The sequence below is a fragment of the Solanum stenotomum genome, chromosome 3, assembly GCF_019186545.1.
Source record: "Solanum stenotomum isolate F172 chromosome 3, ASM1918654v1, whole genome shotgun sequence".
Classification (NCBI taxonomy): Eukaryota; Viridiplantae; Streptophyta; class Magnoliopsida; order Solanales; family Solanaceae; genus Solanum; species Solanum stenotomum.
In genome coordinates this window covers 18,499,148-18,522,324 of record NC_064284.1, presented here as the reverse complement: position 1 = coordinate 18,522,324, position 23,177 = coordinate 18,499,148, and the positions used below count along the sequence as shown (strand labels likewise).

The 23,177-nt window shown below is 33.1% G+C and overlaps 3 protein-coding genes across 3 annotated transcripts; all 3 read left to right on the top strand.

The window, feature by feature from the left end:
• The first annotated feature begins 1,966 nt into the window (after positions 1-1,966).
• LOC125859758 (probable NADH dehydrogenase [ubiquinone] 1 alpha subcomplex subunit 5, mitochondrial) lies at positions 1,967-7,003 on the top strand. Its single transcript, XM_049539571.1, has 2 exons — positions 1,967-2,385; positions 6,508-7,003. Exons 1-2 carry the CDS (start codon positions 2,067-2,069, stop codon positions 6,711-6,713), a joined length of 525 nt encoding a protein of 174 aa, XP_049395528.1. The 5' UTR covers positions 1,967-2,066; the 3' UTR covers positions 6,714-7,003.
• A 4,102-nt stretch (positions 7,004-11,105) lies between these two features.
• On the top strand, positions 11,106-15,937 carry LOC125858590 (protein SGT1 homolog). Its single transcript, XM_049538416.1, has 10 exons — positions 11,106-11,409; positions 12,168-12,237; positions 13,032-13,156; positions 13,539-13,701; positions 14,158-14,254; positions 14,343-14,408; positions 14,539-14,677; positions 14,874-14,953; positions 15,058-15,162; positions 15,646-15,937. Exons 1-10 carry the CDS (start codon positions 11,250-11,252, stop codon positions 15,751-15,753), a joined length of 1,113 nt encoding a protein of 370 aa, XP_049394373.1. The 5' UTR covers positions 11,106-11,249; the 3' UTR covers positions 15,754-15,937.
• Positions 15,938-16,645: 708 nt separating this feature from the next.
• LOC125860679 (uncharacterized) lies at positions 16,646-21,454 on the top strand. Its single transcript, XM_049540686.1, has 6 exons — positions 16,646-16,797; positions 16,944-17,180; positions 17,467-17,581; positions 19,253-19,371; positions 20,888-20,948; positions 21,100-21,454. Exons 2-5 carry the CDS (start codon positions 16,957-16,959, stop codon positions 20,937-20,939), a joined length of 510 nt encoding a protein of 169 aa, XP_049396643.1. The 5' UTR covers positions 16,646-16,797; positions 16,944-16,956; the 3' UTR covers positions 20,940-20,948; positions 21,100-21,454.
• The last annotated feature ends 1,723 nt before the right edge of the window (positions 21,455-23,177 follow it).

Genomic DNA, 23,177 nt, shown 5'->3' with positions numbered 1-23,177 from the left:
CTAATTTAGAATTTTGCTAAATGACAATTTTATAGTCATCTATTTTAAACATGTATCAAATATATAATTCTAAAGGATCGTTTGGTATGATGGATGAAATTAATTAATTCTGAAATAATTTTTAAATGACCTTTAATATGTTGGGATTAACAAAATCCTCCTCCTTCAATATTGTGGGGAGTAACAATAAATGCAATTTTCTATGTATAAACCGTTACAAAATTTGATTATATGTATTGATATGAAGCTTTGCATACTTAATGAAGAATTACTTGATTTTAGTATTGAACATTGTATTACTCCCTCTGATCCGTGTCATACTTTTTTTTTCATATTTTTTAAGATAACATTAATTAGAAGTGTAATTTGATTAATATTACCCTTAACTATTAAGCTAACATTAGTTAAAAGGGTAATTTGACTAAATTACCATTATATACATTTCTGGCCTTAATTTATTAATACTCTCTTTTGCACCATATTAATCTTTCTTTACATTTATTGAGTAAAGTTAACGGTGAAAATAATTAATTACTTTTATATTGATTTTGGACAATTACTTACAAGGACAAGAATGTCTAACGACATACATATTCTTAAAATAAGTAATTTCTACATCACAATACATGTATCATTATTCATCGCACATCCCTATATTATTGAGAAAAGGGTCTGAAAAATACTCTAACTTTAGCCGAAATTGTTGTTACGATATCAAACTTTATGAAGGACCTTTTACCCCTGCACTATTTAATAGTGTATTTTAAAGGTTTATATGTGCCCACGTGGACACATTACTATTTAAAATGATGCAATATTTATGCTGTCCATGTAGGCACATATATACCTTTAAAATACACTATTAAATAGTACAGGGGGTACAAGGTCCTTTCCAAAGTTTGGCATCGTAACAGCAATTTCGATCAAAGTTAGAGTATTTTTCAGATCTTTTTCCCTATATTATTCATTAACAAAATAATCACTATATTATTATTTATCACATAAAAATCTCTATAATATACATTGTGATATAACCAATCTTTGAACCAAATAATTGATAAATGTCTATTTCTAATTAATAATCACTGTAATATAATTTCTACGTAACTAATTTCTATACCAAACAGTATGTTAAACTAGTCTTCTAATTAATTACATCTCTCTTTCTGCATAATTTGTACATAATTAGTCTCTTAGCACATATGCTCAATCATTTACATTTGGTTGTTATTTTGATTAATGGGGTAAGGATAGATAATTTAATTATGGGAAGGATAAAGAAAGTGGAACTCACTTTTTTAGACGTGGATTTCTTTTTAAACAAACTTATCTATTATTTCGATGTCATGATATTTTTAGCCACGTATTTTTTACTTAAAAGTATTGAAGGCTAAAAATTAATTTTTAGACGTGTATTGTATGTGTATATCAAGTCATACAATATATGATTTTATAAAATAACATTAATATTATTAAAATAAAATTCTGAGTAAATAATTATACAAGAAAATACAAAATATAAGTTGATGTGATTGATCAATGTGGATATATTATATACTATTTTTTTATAATACTTGAAGAATTTCACAAGATAACATTAGTTGATCAATATGGTAAGAATAGTTATATTTACACATGTATAATTAGTTATATATAAGGCATGTGATATAGGACCCTTGTGGTCAAAATTGTACAAGAAGTATATGTACAAAGAACGATAAATGTAAGTACTAATATCCATTAACACTCAATAATATTTTATTTAGTCGATTGACATATTTATTTCGAAACAAAATTTATGACATCTTAAAAAAAAAAATATAACACGCGTACTAGTGTTACCTGAGGCGGGTGCTGGACCCATACTTTAGTGTTAAGTAAATGGGCCATACTTTCAAGCCCAATACTTGTAAAAAGGCTAACCCAATTCAGATAATTCTGATCATTTGTCAAACAGGCCCAAATTATGAGTCAATCAGCTGAAGGTTGAGCATTTCCCTTCTTCAGAGCTCCGAGCGGGTCTCAGAGTTACAGTCGAGCGACGAGTCGAAGAGTGAGTCGGAAAAATGTTTCTCCGAAGAATAGCGAGGCCATTGATGATGATGGCGAAAGTGAAGGAGACGACAGGGATCGTAGGTCTTGATGTAGTGCCAAATGCGAGGGAAGTTCTGATTAATCTTTACAGGAAAACCCTAGAGGAGATCAAGGCTGTGCCGGAGGACGAGGGATACCGGAAAGCCGTGGAAAGCTTCACACGCCACCGTCTTAGTGTCTGTCAGGAGGAAGCAGATTCGGAAATGATCGAGAAGCGGCTTGGTTGTGGCCAGGTTGAAGAGTTAATTGAGGAAGCTCAGGATGAGCTTAAGCTCATCGGCCACATGAACGGTACGTACAGAAACAAAACTCATATCTTCCATTTTTACTTCATATGTGTATATACCTATACGTGTGCGTCTGTGTGTTGCTTTTATTTGTCAATTTTTTATTGAATGCTGAATTTCTATGCAATTGTTAAACACGGGGAATATTTTCCTTTTTTTTTTTCTCTTTAATTTTACTGACTGAACGATTGATGAGACAATAGTAGATCTATGTTTTTTATTTCCCTGTTTGGTACTATGATTGTGGGGATTGACCTAGTGAGAAATGTAGGATAGTGAGATGAACTACCGTTCTGGTAATCTACCAATCTCCTAATAATTTTCAACCTGAATTGACTGCCTTTGATAGATGATGTACAAAAAGTCTGGCAACTTTGGCCAAGATTAACACAGTTAGCGTAAATCTTATCCAATTGTGGAGTAGCAGAGGTCAAGTTTTGCTTCACTTGATGACTTGATTAGGAAGTTCACTTTGTCAAAAAATATAATCTTGGTCTTCCTACTCACCACTGAAAAATTATAGATAATTTCGTAAAATTGAGCTATGAATTTGGCTAATTTTATTTGTATATCACTCTATTAGCAAGAAACTTATTTTCTCTAGTATGAGGTAATGGAAAACAATCAAAACTTGAAGCTGGAATGTCGGCAATGTACTAATATTGGCGAGGTTAGGAACCCTGCTATGACATGATAGCCAAAAAAAACAAGAGGCCACCTTTGTCGGCTATTTCCAAGGATAAGGGATATCAATTTTAATTCCCATAACTCCATATCTTGAACTAGACCTCATGGGCGATATCTAGGTAACACTTCTTGAGATGAAGATTCATCATCAACGAAGGGATTGACTTATCTTCCTCAGTTGCAGAAGTGTCAGTATCCGCTTCTTCATTTGGGGCTTCTTTTTGAACAGTTTCTTGCCTTGCAAGTGGTGCCTCTAATTCCCTAACTTGGGATCATAATTCCTCTAATTTAATTTCATGGGCATTTCTTTGATGAGGATTTTGATTTCTTTGAGGCATGTTTGGGTCTTGCAAAGGCACTAAGTATGAACACTGGACCAGCAAAGTTTCAAGGAAAGGCTGGAAGGTCACAAATGATTCCATTTAAAATTTAGATTCAGGCAATGTATAGCCCTTTTGACAAAACTTGACATGCACTAGTTCACACAACTGTGTGACTTAATGGTGTGACACGTAAAGGACAAGAAGTACTTTTGAAAATAAGAGACACTTAAGGGGCAAAGGTAACAATATGAAAAACTCAAGGACCAGGATGCAAATATGGAAAGATAGGACACCAACGTAACTATAAAACAAGGTAAAAACAATAATGAAATGGGAAGGACGAAGATAGAAATATATAGAACTAACACCAAATAAAAAAATAAAAGGCAAATGATAGGTAAATATCCAAGCAAAAAGCTCTGATACCAAGATGACATCGGAATGTTGGGGGTGTGCCAATATTGGCAAGGTTAGGAACCTATGAGGAAAAATATAGTGATAAGTTCTTGCATCATCATACAGTAAGTGGCAAAAACAAGAGGACATCTTGGTTGGGTATTTTTAAGGATCACTCACTTAAGAGGAAACACACTAATGATGCATGAGTTTGCTACTTGCTTATGCAATAATTATCACTTGTTGATGCAGTCAATTCCCACATCTTGTCCACCATGAAGACACTTCCACCTTGTGCCGTAGATCCTCGTTTTTGTTCTTGTCTCTCTTAGTATGCCCACTCATCCATCTAAACATCCTCATCTCTGCTACCTTCATCTTCTGAATGTGTGAGTTCTTGATTGACCAACATTCCACCTCATACAACATAATTGGTCTAATAACCACGGTATAGAACTAACCTTTAAGATGAACCCCCTTAAAGGTAATTTGTATATTTATAGTTAGGAATTTCGGATAGCCTCACAACAGTTTGTGACAAAGCATTATTGGGCTATGCCATTGCAACTGTTGAAGTCTTTGTTTCGTTGGTTCTTCTATGGTGGCAAAGCTTCCAGGCTGCTCATTAGCCTCAGTTCCAAATCGGATTCATTCGCACTTTTATTTGTTAGTCTAAACCTGTTAATCTAACACTCGTCAAAAAGGCTTGTGTTATGTGGTAGTGTTATAGCTGATTTTTCAAGATGAGTTAAGAACGTAAGATAAATTTGCCATTTGCACTATGTAAATCTTGGTTTTACTTTACAAGATCAGCACCACTTCGCTGCTGATATTTACACAGCCTTTGCATCAAAGGGACAAATATATGGACTTTACTATATGTTCTAGCCTATTGGTCTTCTTGTTTGTTGTTGTTTACTCATTTCTCACTGTTAATTTGTCTCTCACACCTGTGGGGAATCTGAACATCACTTTATGTTATTGTATGCTTATTTTGTTTGACAAGCTAGTGGACAAGTCTTTTGTTGGAGATCCTTTAGTCTGGCTTCAAATAAATAGAGCTATTTGCGCTACAAATTAGTGGCCATCTTTAATTCATTTTATTCATCTTCTTTTTAGTCTGTTAAGAAAATATACCTTGGGCTTAACTCAAGCCCAAAAAGCCATGTTAAGATACTGAATTTTGGGTTTAACTTAATCTCAACAGCTAACTCATGAAATGAGGATTATGAGACCATGTAAGTAGCCTATAGCCAATTTTCTCAACTAAGGCTAGACACTTCACATATACTCCCTCCGTTTTAATTTGTTTGGCCTATTCTGACTTGGCATGGAGGTTATGAAACTAAAGAAGACTTTTGAATCTTGTGGTCTAAAATTAAATATATGTCAAATGTATCAAAATGCTCTTTAATCTTGTGGTGTTAAGCATGTCTTGTGGGAAGTTGAAATTAAAGAGTTGCTAAAAAAGGAAAGAGTCGTTCATTTTGAACGGACTAAAAAAGAAAGTAAGTCAAATAGATTGAAGCGGAGGGAGTACTTGTTTTGTGCTAAGTAGATTACTGAGGTGAAAGGAGTTGGGATTGAATGTAAAGAAAGGATAAAAAGAAAACATTCCAAAAATAGAATTGCTTGATTTTTCACTTAAGCTATAGGGGATTTAAGTAAAGTTAACAAAAAAAAGTGAAAAAAAGTATGTATTCCCTCCGTCGTCCCAATTTATGTGAAGGTATTTGACTAATCATGGAGTAAAGGAAGACTTTTGAAACTTATGGTTTAAAAAAGCCATAGATATTTGTGTGGCTATAAATCATCTTCTTAGGGATAAATGGGAAATCTAAAATTAAATTGTTACTAAATATAGAAATTTGTCATACTTTTTGGAACGGACTGAAAATGAAAGTGTCACATAAATTGGGCCAAAGGGAGTAGTTATATAGATTTTGATTTTTTCATATTTACAAGGTATGGCTTCTTGGCTCTTGCTACATTTACATATTTTTAATATTCTTGACACTCCCTCTCAGGTTTATGTTTACATGTTGTATAAGAAGCTTGCTGTAAATATACTCAGTTCTGGAATTTTGAAGTAATCTAGTAAGTATCTACTATCTAATCATTTGAGTTGATAAAACTTGTAATAGTGCATCTCACTCAAAAAATTTGTCGGATAAAGTGACTTTCTATATGCTTCGTCCTTTCATGAAATATAGAGTTTAAAGCAACTTTTAGCTGCTTCCTCTGAGAAATACTTGTCAAAAAAAATAAAAAAATACAATTTATTTAACAAAACTGAACTGTCATTGTATGCTTGTTTGATCGTACTGTTGATTCGTAAATTGTAACGATCATCACGTGACTGATTTATTGAAAGTTTTGTCCTATTCAATTGTTGGGATTACACTGGGTTTTGTTGTAGTCCTATTTCATATACTTATTGTACTATGTACATCTTATATTTTACTTTCCTCGAGTTTTATGTTGAAATGAAAAATATGTTTGATCATAAAAACATATTATTTGTCTTTCTTCATGATCCATTAAGGGAGACTTTCACAGGCAGATTTCCTATAGGGAAGAAGTTGATTTAAGATTCTGAATGGTATGAGTCAAACCCTTTGTGGGTGAAGTTATGATTTGTTGTTATAAGTGCCAAGAGTATTTTCAATTTTATTTTCTATATAACCTAAAGCTGTGATCAATGGTTTTTTCTTACACAGAGTGGAAACCTTGGGGTATTCCTGATGATTATGAGTGTGAAGTTATAGAAAATGATGCTCCAGTGCCCAAACACATTCCCCTTCATCGTCCTGGTCCTCTTCCTGAGGAGTTTTATAATACACTAGAGGCTATTACTTCTGGCAAATTGGAGACTTCAAAGAAAGATGAACCTGCTATTGCATCAGGTGAATCACAATCAAAGTAGAATCTTCAATGGTCTATTTGTACTGATCAAACCCATGTCAGGATCCAAAACTGAATGTGCTCACTCATTCATCCTTGGGTTCTTCTCTTTGTGTTATTTCTATATAATCCTTTTAATTGGTCCGACTGGAGTTTGTTGACACAAACGCTTGAATCATTAGTTAATAAGAACAAACCAAGCTGGTTACTGCAACGGGTGTATTTATTTCTGTAGTTAAACTACATAACGATTTTCCAATCACTGAAAACATCACAATGTTTAATAAGGAGCCCTTTTTCATTTGTGGTTGAGGTAAAGGTGTCTGGTTTTGTACAGATTGGGGCAACCATCTGTAATTTTGTATCACATTTTAAGTTAGAGTTTATGTCAGGGCCAATGTCCTAATTGCTCTGGCCGCATTGTTGCTAGAGAAGAGGTTTAATCTTTGTATAACTCCAACTGGTTTATGTGTCATCCATTTTTATTTTGAACTTTTCTTAAAGCAGTTGCTGGCTTCATTTGAATGCTCAATAATCAGGACATCACTCTCATTTGCCCGAAAAGACGGACAAATTCTGGGAACCCTTGACAGATGAATGTTAAAGAAGACCCCTTTGTGAAATATACAAGTCACTGGTGTCATCAAATTTTCTTAGCTGATTCCTTTTTCTTCATTTTTCAGTTATTTTCTTTCTTGACAATGTGATGGTAGAGTTGAATTCCAATAATGCTAATTAGAATGAGCAGTTTGCTTGACTTTTGTTCTTCTGCCATGAGTTTAACATGTTAAATTGAGCTTGGTAATAGACGTTTTTAAAAGATGTGCCCACCTAGTGACTTCATTTGGCGTATTGTAAGCAAGTTGAGTTGAGCTTTGATAGTTGAATGTTCAAAAGAAAACGTTAAAAGCCTCTATTGAGAAAGAATGACGAATCAAATATGAAACCATTAGCATTTCAATGGAGATTAGTGATTATTATTAGGGAAAACTACATAAATCTCACTAGTTTAGGTCTTAATTACTAAGATTCCCAATAGTTTTAAATATTACTTCCTCTAACATATTTCATGATTAGGATACATGAATTTGAATTTGTGAGATACATTTATCTACTGAATTTTAAAACTGAGTACGTATTTTATTTATTTAAATTAATTGATTGTAATTGATTTCCTTAATTAGTGGAGTAATTGAGGGACGATTAATTTTGGAATTAAATTAATCAAATCCTTTAAATCTAAGGTAGAAATCAAGAAGTATATCTATGTTTAATAAATTTCATTTTATTATTATTTGAAATAATAAATTCATTAATATTATTAATAAAAGACAAAAACATGTATATTTTGGTTATGTAATTTGATTAATTTCATTTTATTATTCTTAAATTAATAAATCATTAATTTGATGTATCTATTATCAATATATAATGTATCCAACAAACTAAACACTTAGATACATGAGTATCAAACAAATATATTCATATGTATCATAGAAGTATCTAGTATTAATTTCGTGCATTTGTTATAGGGGTCTAGTATTAATTTCATGTATCTATTTATATGATTGAATATTAATTTCATGTATCTATTTATATGATCTAATTTTAATTTCATGTATCTTTTATANTGAAATTTGTTAGGCCTCAATTGAAATTTTGCTTTAGGCCCCCAATTACGTTGAGTCGCCCCTGCATACACACTAATAAGGTTTGGAGCTTTTGGAAGTAGATTTGATATTTACATCAAATTAATAAATACTACACATATTTATACATAATTTTATATCATTTGTTATCTATAATCATGATTTACTTAGAAGAAAAATATATTACTTTGGCAATTCATTTAATTTTCTTTTGTGTATAATCAGTGTTACGTATTTTACATTCCTAGAAGTACACCAGTAATTCTAGGGGGGAAATAGCAAGAAATCACTTTTCAGATCGCTAATTAATACTTAATTATTTTATTTTATTTTTTACAATTTTAACTGTTTTTTAAAATATAAAAAATGTTTAAACAATTTTTTCAAATTAACAGATCCAGTTCATAGTCAATGCTTCCGAAGTAAGATTAGTTTATTCGTTACTCCCTGTGAGAAAAGGCTAATACATAAGAGTCATAGACTATATAATAATAATATACTATGTCCCAATTAATTAGTTCATTCCACTAATCTCCAGTCAAATTAGGTGTTGAATTAAAGAAGTAAACAGAATTCACGTGTGAGAAATATTAAATATATCCCTAAACTTGGTAAGATGAATCAAATATATCTTATATGAATTTAATTTTAATAAAAAAAATTAAAATTAATTTTTTCTATTCCATCAGTCGAAAAAAATATGTGGGCCACTTCTTAATGAGACGTATATTATCTCTAAATCACAAAGTGAAGAGTATATATAGAGTTTTTCCTCTAAATTCAAATATCTTGACCTAATATAATTTCACAAAAAATAGACTTTTGTATTTTCTATTATTAATGTACTAATAAACTCGACTGAACTTAGCACGAAAAACAAAAAAGGAGACAACAATAACAACCTCATAAATATCTCATTTTGTAAACTTATTTAGCATAGCCATAGCCTTAGAATTTCCTATTTTTCAACAATAAATGCAATTTACATTAATTACATAGAATTTCAAGTATAATAAAATGATTCTCGTAACAGATACCTTAATTAATTGAGGAAGTTTTGAAGATAAAAAATGAAAAATAAAAATAAAAAATAACATTATTATTTATTTAAAAGATCGATACTTGAAGTCTTGAACAACCAAATGAGGAATATAGAAAGATTGAAGTAGACTTTTAAGCTTTACATTACACATAAAAGAAAAAGTTGAAAATATTAAAAAATTCTTGCCAAATTTTAATATAACCGAAAAAACTCCTCATTAGTTTAATAAAAAGATAAAGGAATAATAAAAACTCAAGCAAGAACTATCATTGTGGCCTGTGGGATTGAATCACATTACTATTGCTCACAGTTAAATTTACTGAGCTATGAATACAGTTAGCCAAAAGAACATATTTAAATAGGAGATAAATGGAGGCCTTCGTTGAAGTTATAACTTTTTCAGGATCAATTTTTTTTAATCAATTTTGATGAAATAAATAAAAAGCTCTCGCAATAAGAAAGAGTGGGGGTGTTCAAAAGGAAATTGACAAATCACACCAAATCTATAAATAAATAAAAAATGATTAAAAAATTTATTAGTGATTTAATTTGACTTGATTTGATATTAAAAAAAATTGAAGTCAAGCAAAAACCAACTCAATCTGAATAATATATTTATACAAATCTTATAAATATCACTTTAGACTTTAAAATATTTATTCTTATAATGTATAATTGTAAATTCTTAGGAAGAATTAAAAATTGAAAAGATTTATAAAGAGATAACAAAAACAATTCTTTAAATCTTAGTTTAAGGACCACAAAAGATTAAATCAGGCAAATTGAGCAATCAAAGAGGATTTTTTTTTTAAAGGGAGCCGAACACAATAGTACACATTATAGAATATCAAATAAATTACAATTTTTGCAATAGACACACAAACCCCTAGCTTTAATCGCCACTTATCAATTATGAGAGAGATCTCAAAATGTGGTGGAATTAGGATTTTTATTAATGAGATTTAATATATGAATAAGTAAACATACAAATTTTTTAAAGATGATTCAAATTTAACTATACTAACATGAAAATCGTTTTAATCATATATAACAATGTACTTTTTCACAGTAAACCTCATTGACCTTACTTGACTCTACCCTTATCTTCAAATGCAAAAAGATTACTAAACAAAAATCAGTGCACTTTGTAACTAATAACATTAATTTAATCATCCGAGTAATTAACATCAAATACATATATTTTATGATGAGAATTACACAAACAATATCAAACGGAGACTCAAAGAAAAAAAAAAACAAATAAAACTGTATCTCTTTGAGTAGAAAAATAACATAACTAGGAAAAGGTATATGAACTTTATAGCTAGATTTTATTGCAAATGTAATTGTCCGCTTAGAAAATAAAAGTAAATATTCACTTAATTAAAATCATAATTTACCTTTTTATATATTTATATATATGACTTAACAATTGAAATAATAATTTTATTATACTAAAAAAATGAGACTCTCAATTTTTTTTCAAAGACATTGAACCGTTACTGTGTAGAACCGGATAAATGAACCTGGTATACACTTTTATATAATACATAATATAGATATAGATTCATAATTTCCTCTAATTTATTTTTTTAGAACTAATAGCAAGTAAAATAGGTTTAAGTTTAGTAGTAGTACTTAGACATTAAATAAATATTTTTCCTAATTTATTAGCGAAGACTTGACCTGTTAAACCCTTTTCTTAGTCTTTTCCTCTTTCTATACAAAACTCCAATAATTGGATCGATTTGATATATAAAGAGCCCAAATAACCCAAAGGTATCGTTTCTCTCTGGAGTCTCAATCCATTCCAATTACCTTTTCCCTCTTGTTCTAGATATTTCTTTTGAGTTCCTCTCCATCACCAATGGCGTCCGATCTGGAGACTAGGGCTAAAGAGGCGTTCATCGACGACCACTTTGAACTCGCCGTTGACCTCTACACTCAAGCCATAACGATGAGCCCTAAGAACCCTGAACTTTTCGCCGACCGTGCTCAGGCCAATATCAAACTCAACTACTTCACTGGTATCATCTTTTTTTAAACCTAGTTAATCCGTTAATTTGATTATTAGTAAGAAACGGCGTTGATTGTATTATTTTGCTATGTTATTGCGTTCCGCGATTTATAGAATTGGTTAAAGGTTTTGTGGATTTGTGCTTAGTTTTATGCTTTTGGCATACTTGTTTCTGTGCTTGGTTACGAAAGTTAACAACCGCTTTCTGCTACTTGACTGCGTGGGTTTTTGGTGAATAGTTTGTTAAGCCTTTTTTGGATTACGATTTTAATGTGTTGTTGGTACACTTTTATTAGATCCGGTGTTTTTTTAAGGTCCTGTGTTTCTGTTAATTGGTAAGTGTTAGATTTAGAGAATCTTGGGAATCCTAATTTGAGTTATAAGTTTAATTAGTTGTTTAGTCTTGGAATGAGATGAACAATCAGAATGAACAGGGAGGATTCACAAAGTCAAACCCTATTGTCTCTTTTTTGGTAACAGAAAAAGATGTGGTTGTGGAATTTTTTCTCCTGTGGTATATCTAGCTAGCAATATTATGTTCTATGAGATTGAATGAGGTTTATTGGCATTACATCCTGGAAACACGTCTCTATATGTCCGATTCTGTATATGTATGCATCAACGTTTTGTATTTGTCTGAATCCTACTTGTATGTGTCTGCATACATCATCATATTTCACTATTTACTGTTAATTGTTATTTTATTGTATGTTAATAATTATCATTCTAAACCGGGTAGCAATTGTAATAATGTTTACATGTGAGCAGAAGCTGTTGTTGATGCGAACAAGGCCATTGAGTTGGATCCTACAATGTCAAAAGCATATTTGCGCAAGGGGTGAGTATATAATTATCTTTCTATATCATGTGCATGAATCTCGTTTATGTTTTCTCGCTGATTGAATTTTGTGGGGTTTATTACTTGTTCACTACATGTTTTTGTTGGTCTCATATCATGTGCTATGGTATTGTTGTCTTGATCTAACAACATTCACCTGAAAACTGACGTGGTGATTTAGCTCCTGTAATTTGGGATTTGCAATAGGTGATGGTGAAATCTAGATTTGTCATTTTCATGATTTTTTGGTTTGTTGAATATGTCTGATTTTCATCATTCTCCAAGAAGACTCTGCAGCATCATAGATTTTTCCGCCACCACACACCACTCCACTGCAATACCCCCAAAATGTTACTACAGTACCATGTAGTTGTAAAGTATTTTATAATATACTCTCCATTCCTTTTACTAGTCCAGTATACTAAAAATATTTCTTTCCTTGTCCATTTTAGCAAATCAAGGGAGATTTATTACTTTCCTCCAATACTCTCATTATCATTATGTACCCACACTTCCCAATCATTGCTTTATTGATAGAATTTTAATTACCATTAATAAGGATAATTTAACTAACTCTTAACAAATGATTTATCAAGGGAAATGAAAAGTCAATACTGGACTAGTGAAAAGCAATGGAGGGAGAACTTTCTTAGCTTTTACCTAGACTTTTGATAAACAACAAAGACAAAGTGAAACAACACTATTTTTTTCAGCAGCACTTGCTATCTGTCACTGCATGTTTTATTAGATACTATGTTGTTTAATTAACTTCTCTTTTTTTGTTACTTCTCTAGGTTGGCCTGTATGAAGCTTGAAGAATACCAAACTGCAAAGGCAGCTTTGGAAACTGGAGCTAGTTTAGCACCAGGAGAGTTAAGGTTCACAAAGCTAATAAAAGAATGTGATGAACATATTGCAGGTAAATTAGTGCTTTTGTGGCTCTTCTAACATTTCCCAAATCTAAACAATTCTAACATCAACTCATGGCATCTTTGGAGACTTGGTATTATATAGATAAATTAGTGCTTTTGTGGCTCTTCTAACATTTCCCAAATCTGGTCAATTCTAACATCAACTCATGGCATCTATGGAGACTTCGTACTATATTTTACTATAACAAGCGGTTTTATGATGATATGAGAAATTTGGCTGTTTATAGTTTAAGAAACTACCAAAAGCCACGATTTTCTTTAAATCATTGTGGTTATTTTCCTGACAGATTTATGTGTATTTCTCACTATGCTATTGGAAACATTAAGTGCTTAGGGAAACTAATTGATGGTCTTTTGCTCCAAATTCAGAGGAAGCTGGCGAATTGCCTAATCTGTCGGTGGATAAAACCTCAGCTAGTGTTGTTGCACCTCCTGCATCTGAGTTGTCGGACAATGTTGCTATTGCGCCTGAAGGTGCTCAACCAACTGTCAACCAGTCCCATCAAGGATCTGCTGCCAAACCAAAATACAGGTTTTATGCCAAAGCTTTGCTGTGTTAGTGAGTCGTTAAGTCCAGTAACTCTGAGATAGTACCTTTTGATAGGGTAAATAATCCTATCAATGTGGGAATACTTCTGAAATAGTAATAACAAAGTACTACTGTCAAACCTCGTTATAGTGTCGGACAAATTTCATGGCTGCTATAATGAGGCGTTGTTATATATGTATAGTGACATTTGATGTTATGATCTCATTTAGTTGTTATAAACAAAAGTACACAAAAAATTAGTTTAATGGTTTTGTGTACCAAGAAGAATGAATGTATTTGTTAACCAATTTAACCAAAAAAAAATTGTGTGAATGTAAAAAAGGTGAACAGCAGTGGCCTTTCCTCATGAAGTTATGACCATAATTGATTGGCACCATTTAAATACAATTTTTTTTCTTTCTTGGAGAACATGGGCTAATCTAATGTATGTAATTGCAGACATGAATTTTATCAGAAACCAGAGGAGGTGGTGGTGACCATATTTGCCAAGGGCATACCAGCCAAGAATGTTGTTGTTGACTTTGGTGAACAAATAGTATGTTTTACCATCTTATCATGTTGAGATAATTTTATTCAAAAGATTGGATGACAAAGTTCTCATTTTTTGCTTGGTTGCTTTACAGCTTAGTGTTAGCATTGATGTGCCGGGTGAAGAAACTTATTCTTTCCAGCCTAGGTTGTTTGGCAAGGTGAGGCTAAGCTTAAAATATGGCTGTGATATTTTTGGACGGAGCTCCATTTAAAATTTCTGAAATTGTTTCCTGAGTAACTGAAGATGCTTACTCTGTGATCTCGTGCTGGTCCTCTCATGATTGGCAGATAACACCTGCAAAATGCAGATACGATGTGATGTCTACCAAAATTGAGATTCGCCTTGCGAAAGCTGAGCCGTTACACTGGACATCTCTAGAGTATACAACGGAACCTGTTGTAGTTCAGAGGCCTATTGTGTCATCAGGTAAACCTGCTTGCTCGTCTAATATGTTGTTCTGGCTATCAGGGGGATTCCTCTCCCCCCTTCACGCAATTGTCAATTCAATAGTTTCTTCATGTTTACTTAAATGGAGTCACTTACAATGACCAATGAATTTTGTTACCAAATCTGATGTTTAATTATTTAGTAGCAGAGCTTACTATAGTTTTGCATTTTACAGCTGCCCCACGGCCCAGTTATCCTTCCTCAAAACTGAGAAATGTAGATTGGGATAAACTAGAAGCTGCAGTGAAAAAAGAGGTATTTAAAATATTTCAGTGTTGTGTTTGATATCCTTGTCTAAAGATCACAATAGACTCTGCAGTTTAGTTTCTAGGTCCCTGAATGCTTGGTATGTGTTCCAGGAAAAAGATGAAAAATTGGATGGAGATGCAGCATTGAACAAATTTTTCAGAGACATTTACCAAGATGCTGACGAGGACACCAGAAGAGCCATGATGAAATCCTTTGTAAGCCTGATCCCTTCTATATATTATATATTTCAAAAAAGGAATACCTATAACAGTCCTCATGGGAGGACATAAGTTTCTCCATTATGATGGGACAGAATCTTCCTAGGCCAGTGTTTTGGGGCTAGTACTAGATGCACTTAGCTCTCTCTGTTTCATTTTCCTTTAGGGAAGACGCCTACCAACCTATAATATTGTCGTCTTCTTTTTCCTTTTAAATATCTTAAAACATCCTTAGAACATGTCACAACACTTGCTTATCCTTCTGCACCATTTGTCATGTTTAAGAAGTTCACTTTCTCAACTGTCTGTAGCTTATTTCAAGTTTTCTTGTAAATGGTGCCTGTCAGATTTAGGTTGTTATCCTCTGACTGATTAACTTGTGAACTTGGTAATTTGTTGCATTTCTTCCTTGACGATGACACTCTTATAACACAAGTGAAGAAGTGTAATATGTTGTTTTATATATGTGCTGCCTCTCAGGTGGAATCTAATGGGACTGTTTTGTCCACAAACTGGAAAGAAGTTGGCACAAAGAAGGTTGAAGGAAGCCCTCCGGATGGCATGGAGCTGAAGAAATGGGAGATCTAGATTTGTGTTTATGTTTTTTGACTTTTCATTTTAAGCTGTTCCATTCTTGCTATTTTTATTGTAGAAGAATTTGTTCATATTTTCTTTTCTAAGGTCTTAAATTTTGTTCTTTGCTGTTGGATTGAGATAAGTGAACTTGGTTACAGTAATATATCTTTTGTGACGTGCGTTCAAATTGTGGACAGCTTATCTTTTCAAGATTTTGTTAGAATTTCATTTTTGTTTTTCTAAGTTTTACCCCCCACCCACCCAAAGGAGGAGGCCCCCTTCCCTAACTACATGTGTAGGAGGATTCTTGTATTGCGAAATGTTAAATTTACTGGAGTCATTGGTTTGAGTTATCAATGTGTTGGGGAATTCCAGCTTTAACAATTTAGTACGTGGTGCGGAGTTTTTGGTGGCTAAAATCATTCCTGAAGTACGACTTAAACTTAGAGTACATCTCTGTGTCATATAAGTGAATAAAAATCATCCTTGCACTAGTTAAAAAGTTGCAAGAATTCATTCTTTTGTTTATTTTTTAAAGAAATTCATGCCACCAACCAAAAAAAATGTGTCAAATCGAATGAAACAACAACGATCAAATATTTAAGTCTAATCTTTTGTCTTACTAGAATTAAGGATTATTTGGTTTGTATAAAAGTTATTCCAAAATTGTAATGCATAAATTTGTAATAATTGTAATGTAAAAATTAATATAGGAGTTCTAAGTATTTGAGGAAAAATGGAAAATCTTAGTCTAAAGAGATGATGATATCTTTGTTAATACTCATATTTTTATCATATTATAAAATGATAGGCAAAATTTCGTATAACTTGGGCAGATGTTAATAAAAAAAAAGACAAATGGTACCCAGTGACTCCTTGCAAACCAACCAAACGGGCCATTGTTCCGGTAACGATTTTACCCGACCCGGAGATGGGAGGATCCGACTTGTCGCCATTTGTGGAATCTCTTAAATCAACCAAAATTCTCTCTACCTGAGCAGTCCACAAAGCTTCTCAATCACTGCCACTACCCAGTCAATCGATCTACAGTAAAGGGTATCCATCTTCTTCCTTGTTTGCATTTTATGAAAATGTGCTTAGGTTTAAGTTAATTCAAAAATCGTTTGGGTTTTTATCAGTTGATCATTTGATTTTGGAGAAAAATTGCTATCATATTTGAAATTAATGCGGTTTTGTGATAGGTTTTTGTAGAAGATGCAGTTCTTTGGAGGATCAGAGATCAGCCCATCCCCACCGCCGCCGACAGTATCCGGAAATAATGCACATATGATGTATGTATTCAATAGGAATGGAGTGTGTCTTCTTTACAGGGAATGGAATCGGCCTCTTAAGACCTTAAACCCTCAGCAGGACCATAAGCTCATGTTTGGTTTGCTCTTCTCTCTCAAATCTTTAACCGCCAAGATGGATCCCACAAGGTCTCTCCTTCTCTACTCTATTACCCAAATTGGATATTTTGATCTAACAAATGTATTTAGTATTGGAATGAAATGGATCATAAATTATACTATGGTTGAATGAATATAGAGAATGTGTATAGCTGATTTGATCCATCTAGTTTGAGACTGAGGCATAGTTCATTGATTGGCTTGTTTGCTCAACCCTTAATCTCCCCCTCCCAACTCCCATCTTCTCGGAAAAATTTTCGTGTTAGATTAATTTATCAAAATGTAGTCTCTTCTCACTTGAAATCTTTTTGGGCAGTGCTGAAAAAGGTAATCTTGGGGTGCCGCAATTACCTGGACAAGGATGTTCATTTCACAGCTTTCGGACTAATACATATAAACTCAGTTTCATGGAAAGTCCATCTGGAATAAAGGTTAGTCAGTGATGCATTGAACTGTTCTTTTTTATAAGTTCCACTGAAAATTGTTCTAGGTCTTATCATACAATGATTTTTTTCTGTCAGGACTACTACTATCATTGTGTGATTATGACAAGTTCCATTGAAATTGTTCTTGGTCTCTTCCTGGTGCCAACTTTTGATTTGGCCAGTTTATTTATTGTAGTATTCGTGTCACTCAAGGGCTAGTGGACAGTTCGCTGCTGTAGTGCAGTCACTAGATACTTGGTCTGTTATGAGGTTACATTCTGATTATGTTACATAAATAAGCCTTATCTTTCTGAATCGGGAGAGAGGATGGGATAGTCTGTATGCATTCAGTTGAAAGAACTAAAGGAAATGATCCAAGTAATGTTGCTACTTATCTAATATCTATTCCAAGTGATTCAAGGATGTAATAGAATAGAAAACCTACAGAATTCTGGAAAAGCAAAAATCAAATTGAGAGAGGGAGAAGAGCTTTACCAGTATATTAAAAATCATTAGGAAGATGTCCAATAACAACATAAAGCTATTTGTGTCGCTTGAATGAGTTCACATCAGTGAATTGAGAAGAGGTCTTTGAATGAAAAAAGAACATTGTGCAGCTGCTTTCTAATTCTATGAAGGAAATTATCTGATTTTAAATTCTTCTTCTTTGATGAGAACGTTGGTTTGGCTACAAGCTCATATAAGCAGCCATCACTAGCCACCGTATGACCTAATTTTTGCAGCTTTATGGCTTGCTTTCTTATTGTGGCACTATGTTTGTCCGCCTCATTCTCTAGAAGACAAGTCATAATCCCCTGCTGTAATGTTCAAATAAATGGTTTTATTAATGTCGATATGCTTCTATCACTGTTGTTAGAACTCTCTATCAGTATGTGGATCAACTGCCAAGCTGCATCAGTGACTTGTGGTGCATGTGTTTGAAGGATGAGATGATTTACCATATAGATAAATTTTGAATGAGCTGACATTGGTATCTGCTTATCCTAATGTTTATGATCTTATTCCTCAAGAAGAAGGAAAAATAAAGGGTTATTTCATGTGGAATGTGATTTGGCAAATCTATTTTTCCCTTTTAGCACCTTCAGTAGTACCATTGGTAAAACCGCAAGTGGTACTTGCTTTTGGTCATAGTGGTTGAATTCCTGCTATGTGGATTTAATCTCAATTATATGATCTATGAAGGTAGCTTGTAATTCTATGAATACTTCCATCTTAACTTGCCACGCTTGACACACAAGCATTTCCCTGCATAGTATTTGAGGCCTCAAATGGTGTACTGTTTTATAAAAGGCCCTTTCTTTTGTATAAGGGAAGGAAGGGCTGCTTCTTTCCATTTGGAGATAAAATGAGTGTAAAGATCTGGATGAGAGGGTATGACAGGGTACTTGAAGGATGAAAATTATGTCTACTAGAGAACTTCATATTAAAAACATTGTAATATTAATGTTATTTCTAGTGTGAAAAGTGAATCTTTGTCTTGCTAATTATTTGATAGCTGTTGTGATAAAGTACCTCTTATTGGTATTACTTTATCACTGTTCATGAGTGTATACTCTTTGTGCTTCTCTTTTCTCCTTCAATAGGCAACAAATACCTAATGGTTCTATGACTTTACAAGCATCTGGTGCATGTCTGAATTATGTTAAATTGTTGCAGATCATCCTTGTCACACATCCTAGGACTGGTGATCTAAGGGAATCTTTAAAGTATATTTACAATTTGTACGTTGAATATGTGGTGAAGAATCCGCTCTACTCCCCAGGGGCTCCTATCAAGTGAGTGCTTAATTATACAGGTTTAGCCTACCAACGCTGTGCGGGATTTGGTTGTTTCTTATCACTGCTAGAATATGCTTTTGTTGCAATAAGTTAATTGCACTTTTCTGCTTAAATAGTGAAAGTCTGATTAAAGTGAGTTTGTTTTGTAGTTTATTTTTTTCTAAATTACAGTGGTGTCCTGGCTAGCTTGCCCGCACCTCGACTAATTTCATTGGGTAAAAACTACCTCCCACCATCACGCATAGGTACTGGTAACTTTTCCCACCAAGTCTTAGGCAGACTAGAAGAAATCACCTAGTGTTTTTTTCCCTCCACTGGGATTTGAACATGGGACGCCATGGTTCTTCCCCACTTCATTGACCAGTAGGCAACACCTTTGGGTGCAAATGTAAAAGTATGATGATAATATATGATCTTCCACCTTACCAGTATAATACCTAGTTATATGCCATATGATGTTCCACCTTGGCGTGGTATGCTAAAAGAGAAGTCCTACTTGAAGAATAACGTGATGTTGGACAAGCATGGTTCATTTCTGGTTAAATAAGTAGTGATGTAGGGAAGATTTGGAACGAGGCTTTCTACTTCTTGATTAAGAGTATTTCAGCTTAAATGATGAACATGCATCTGATAAGAGGGATGCCACAGTTAATGCATGATTGATGATGATTTCAAATTCAAAAGAAATAAAGAAATTCGAGAACTTGCCATGGTTTTATTCCTGTTTGATTGTTGAAAAGTGATTTTGAGGCTGTTGATTTTATCAGTTCACATTTCTTAATGACATGAAAACTGTGAGGTTGCAATATTCTTTTGTGTTGAAGGAATCAAATTTTTGGATCTTTTTCTTTTCTCCCTCAGAAGCTTTCTTCAAAACTTTTGGACTTTATACAATATCTGGATTATATTATTTTTAGGGAAATTAGCTCAAATAGCTGTCTGCCCAAAAAATAGTTGTCAAATGTATAATATATGTATAATTAGTGTATGGTATATGTATATTGGCTAGTTGCTGTAAACATTTTTGGCCGAGCAGCCAGGTGTTTCCCTTATATTTTATGATGCATATTCTTTTCTTTATGACCAAAATCTTATGCATGTAAAGAGTATATCTTTGATCTTGATGAGCATTCCCTTGAATGTGTATAATTCACATGTACTCTTGAAGAAGTATTTGCTTAAATGACCGTTATGTTTTAGGTTTCATTTTCAAATATAGTCTGGAGACTTTACCCAGGAAATGGGTCAAAAAAATTGTTAGTAGCAACCTGGGTATAGATCTGATACCAATACAGACTATCTATTTCAATTGTTGTGCTTTCTGAAATTGCATACCTATATGAGGGTTCAAGTTTTGATCGATATTTGTGGAGCAATGGGTTCTTCTTTTTAAAAAGAAAAGAGAATGAAAAATAAATAATTCCCAGGTTGTACTCTTGTGAATCACAAAATGTTGCCCTCTTTTTCCCTGTGAAATTTCCAATGAGCATATATTTGGTCATTGTTTATGTAGGTGTGAGCTATTTAATTCTACCCTCGATCAGTATGTCAGAGGCCTTGGATAATTTTTCAAGGTACATTTCTCATGGTTCATTACCATTTATTGTTAAAAAAAATTCTACTTTATCAACTGAAAAAATGAACATAAAGTCAACTCTACATAGATTTTTTGTTCTTAAGCATTTCATAATCTGATTTTGCCTTGGCGGATTACGATACCTTCAGGATCAAATGGATTGAGATATCGAATACTGCATTTGACTTGGTCGTCCCCTTCAATTATGACGTTCTATCATCAGTGATGGAAGAACGACTCAGGTTGAGCTCAATACATTCTCAAAACTTGCTGCACCAACTTTAGACAAAGTGTTGCGCCAATTGTGTTCCTAGTTACAGTCTGACTTCATTTTGGTAACTTCAGTATATTGTCTTTCATGTCATCAAATGTGTTTAAACAATAAGAGTTGGATAAGGTCTGTATTACATTCATTAGATGCTTCTTCGTCCTTTTGATGTTTTTACGTGGTATGTATACACTAGTACAATGAAGAATGGTAGAATAGTCCTTTTAAAGGTTTAAGATAGTTTTGCAGTGAATGTGAAGTGTGCTTGCATTTTAGTATTGGATCTGTTTGCTGTTCAAGATTTGACTATTAGGTAAAGAAGCATATCAGCACAATTGAAGCTGATAATGGGTTTCCTGAAAAATCCATTTTGTGAAATCATAACCCTAGATTTTATAGTACGTCTCATCTTTCTATGGGATGGCATCAACATATTTTTTCATATTCAACTTTTGAGGAGATAATTTTTAGATGCTCTATCCTAGTAACGGAATCGTTAACTCACCTTGATGACTGCTGCTATTGGATGTTCCCTATTGTTAGATCTAAAGTTCCTCTGGATTGGAGCATATCGCTACCTGGATCAATCAGCTTATTCTAGTTAGCCTTCCAATTCTGTTTGGTCTTTCCCTGAACAGATCGCAACATGCATAGTTCTATTTCCATTCTTATCAATGAGCTACCATATTTGTTAGAATATGTATAGTTTTTTCACATACGTGTCCACCCATCTTTCCCCATTGAAAATCGGCTGCATGTCCATCCTTGTTATTAACTTGCTGTTTCAACATGTCAATTTAGTTATTTGAAATCTCTTTGTTACTGTACAGTAATTTAATTCACCCTCTTACTCAACAAGTTTCATTTCCATTGGAAATACCTGTTTGAATGAGGTGGTGTAATTAACCGTGAACACGATGATGCTTTCAGATCAGTCTAGTCCACTTCTTTTCTGGGTAGAGCAGGGGTGGGTTAATATTAGATGAAACCATAAAAGAAATGTTCGGTAGGTTGTTTTGGTGCATGAATAAATGGATTAATGGAAGGAATATTGAGAGATTGAACATGGTGTATAAGGGTATGCATGTTTTTGGGTGTTCATAGAGAAGGTGACACTAAGCAGGATTTTGCCATCTCTGGCTCAAGCTGAAGCATGAGCTTCTTGTTGGTAACAAAATGAAAAAGGATTTTCTAGGTACTTCAATAGTTGTCCACTATTATAAAAATAATTGTCCAACAATACTTGTTTAGTTTAGAAAATCAAGAGATAATTTATTTTTTGTGTCTATTTTACCTTTGTTATTAAATACTATTATTTATCATCTAACACATTTCTCAAAACATTAATTTTAATAAAGTTAAAGGGTAAAATAATAATATTATCTCTATTATTTATTGTTTCTTCAGGTGTGTGAAATATTGTTGGACAGAGGGGGTACTAGATTTCTCTTTATTAATTGTAAAAGGCTTCTCCATTACTTCGTGTTGAATTGGATTATATTCTTGCTATGTCACTTCTAGATTTGTTCCTTTTGTTGTGGCTTTACAAGCTTTCGTGTTCATAGCGAGTTGGACTCTTTCCTAAAAAACTCAAGGCTGGAACATGTAAGACATGAGATCCATTATTTTGAGGGTAACTTACAGAAATTTTACTAGTATAGGAGTTAATTACTTAGATATACATTAGTTTGTAAAATCACAAATTTTATCAGATTTTGGTGCGTCCAGATATGTTCATATATGTATATCTCGGAATGCATGGGGTTAAAGTTACATATAATTTGTTTTAGATACATTGTATTCAAGTAGATTTGCATGTATCTGAGATACATAGACATATTCCATTTGCCTCCATCGCCTCCCTCCAATCTTACTCGGCACTCTCATTTTTCGCTTGCTTAACTGGTATATATCCTAGAGCAAATACATGTATCTAGTGTGATTCACATGTATTTGAGA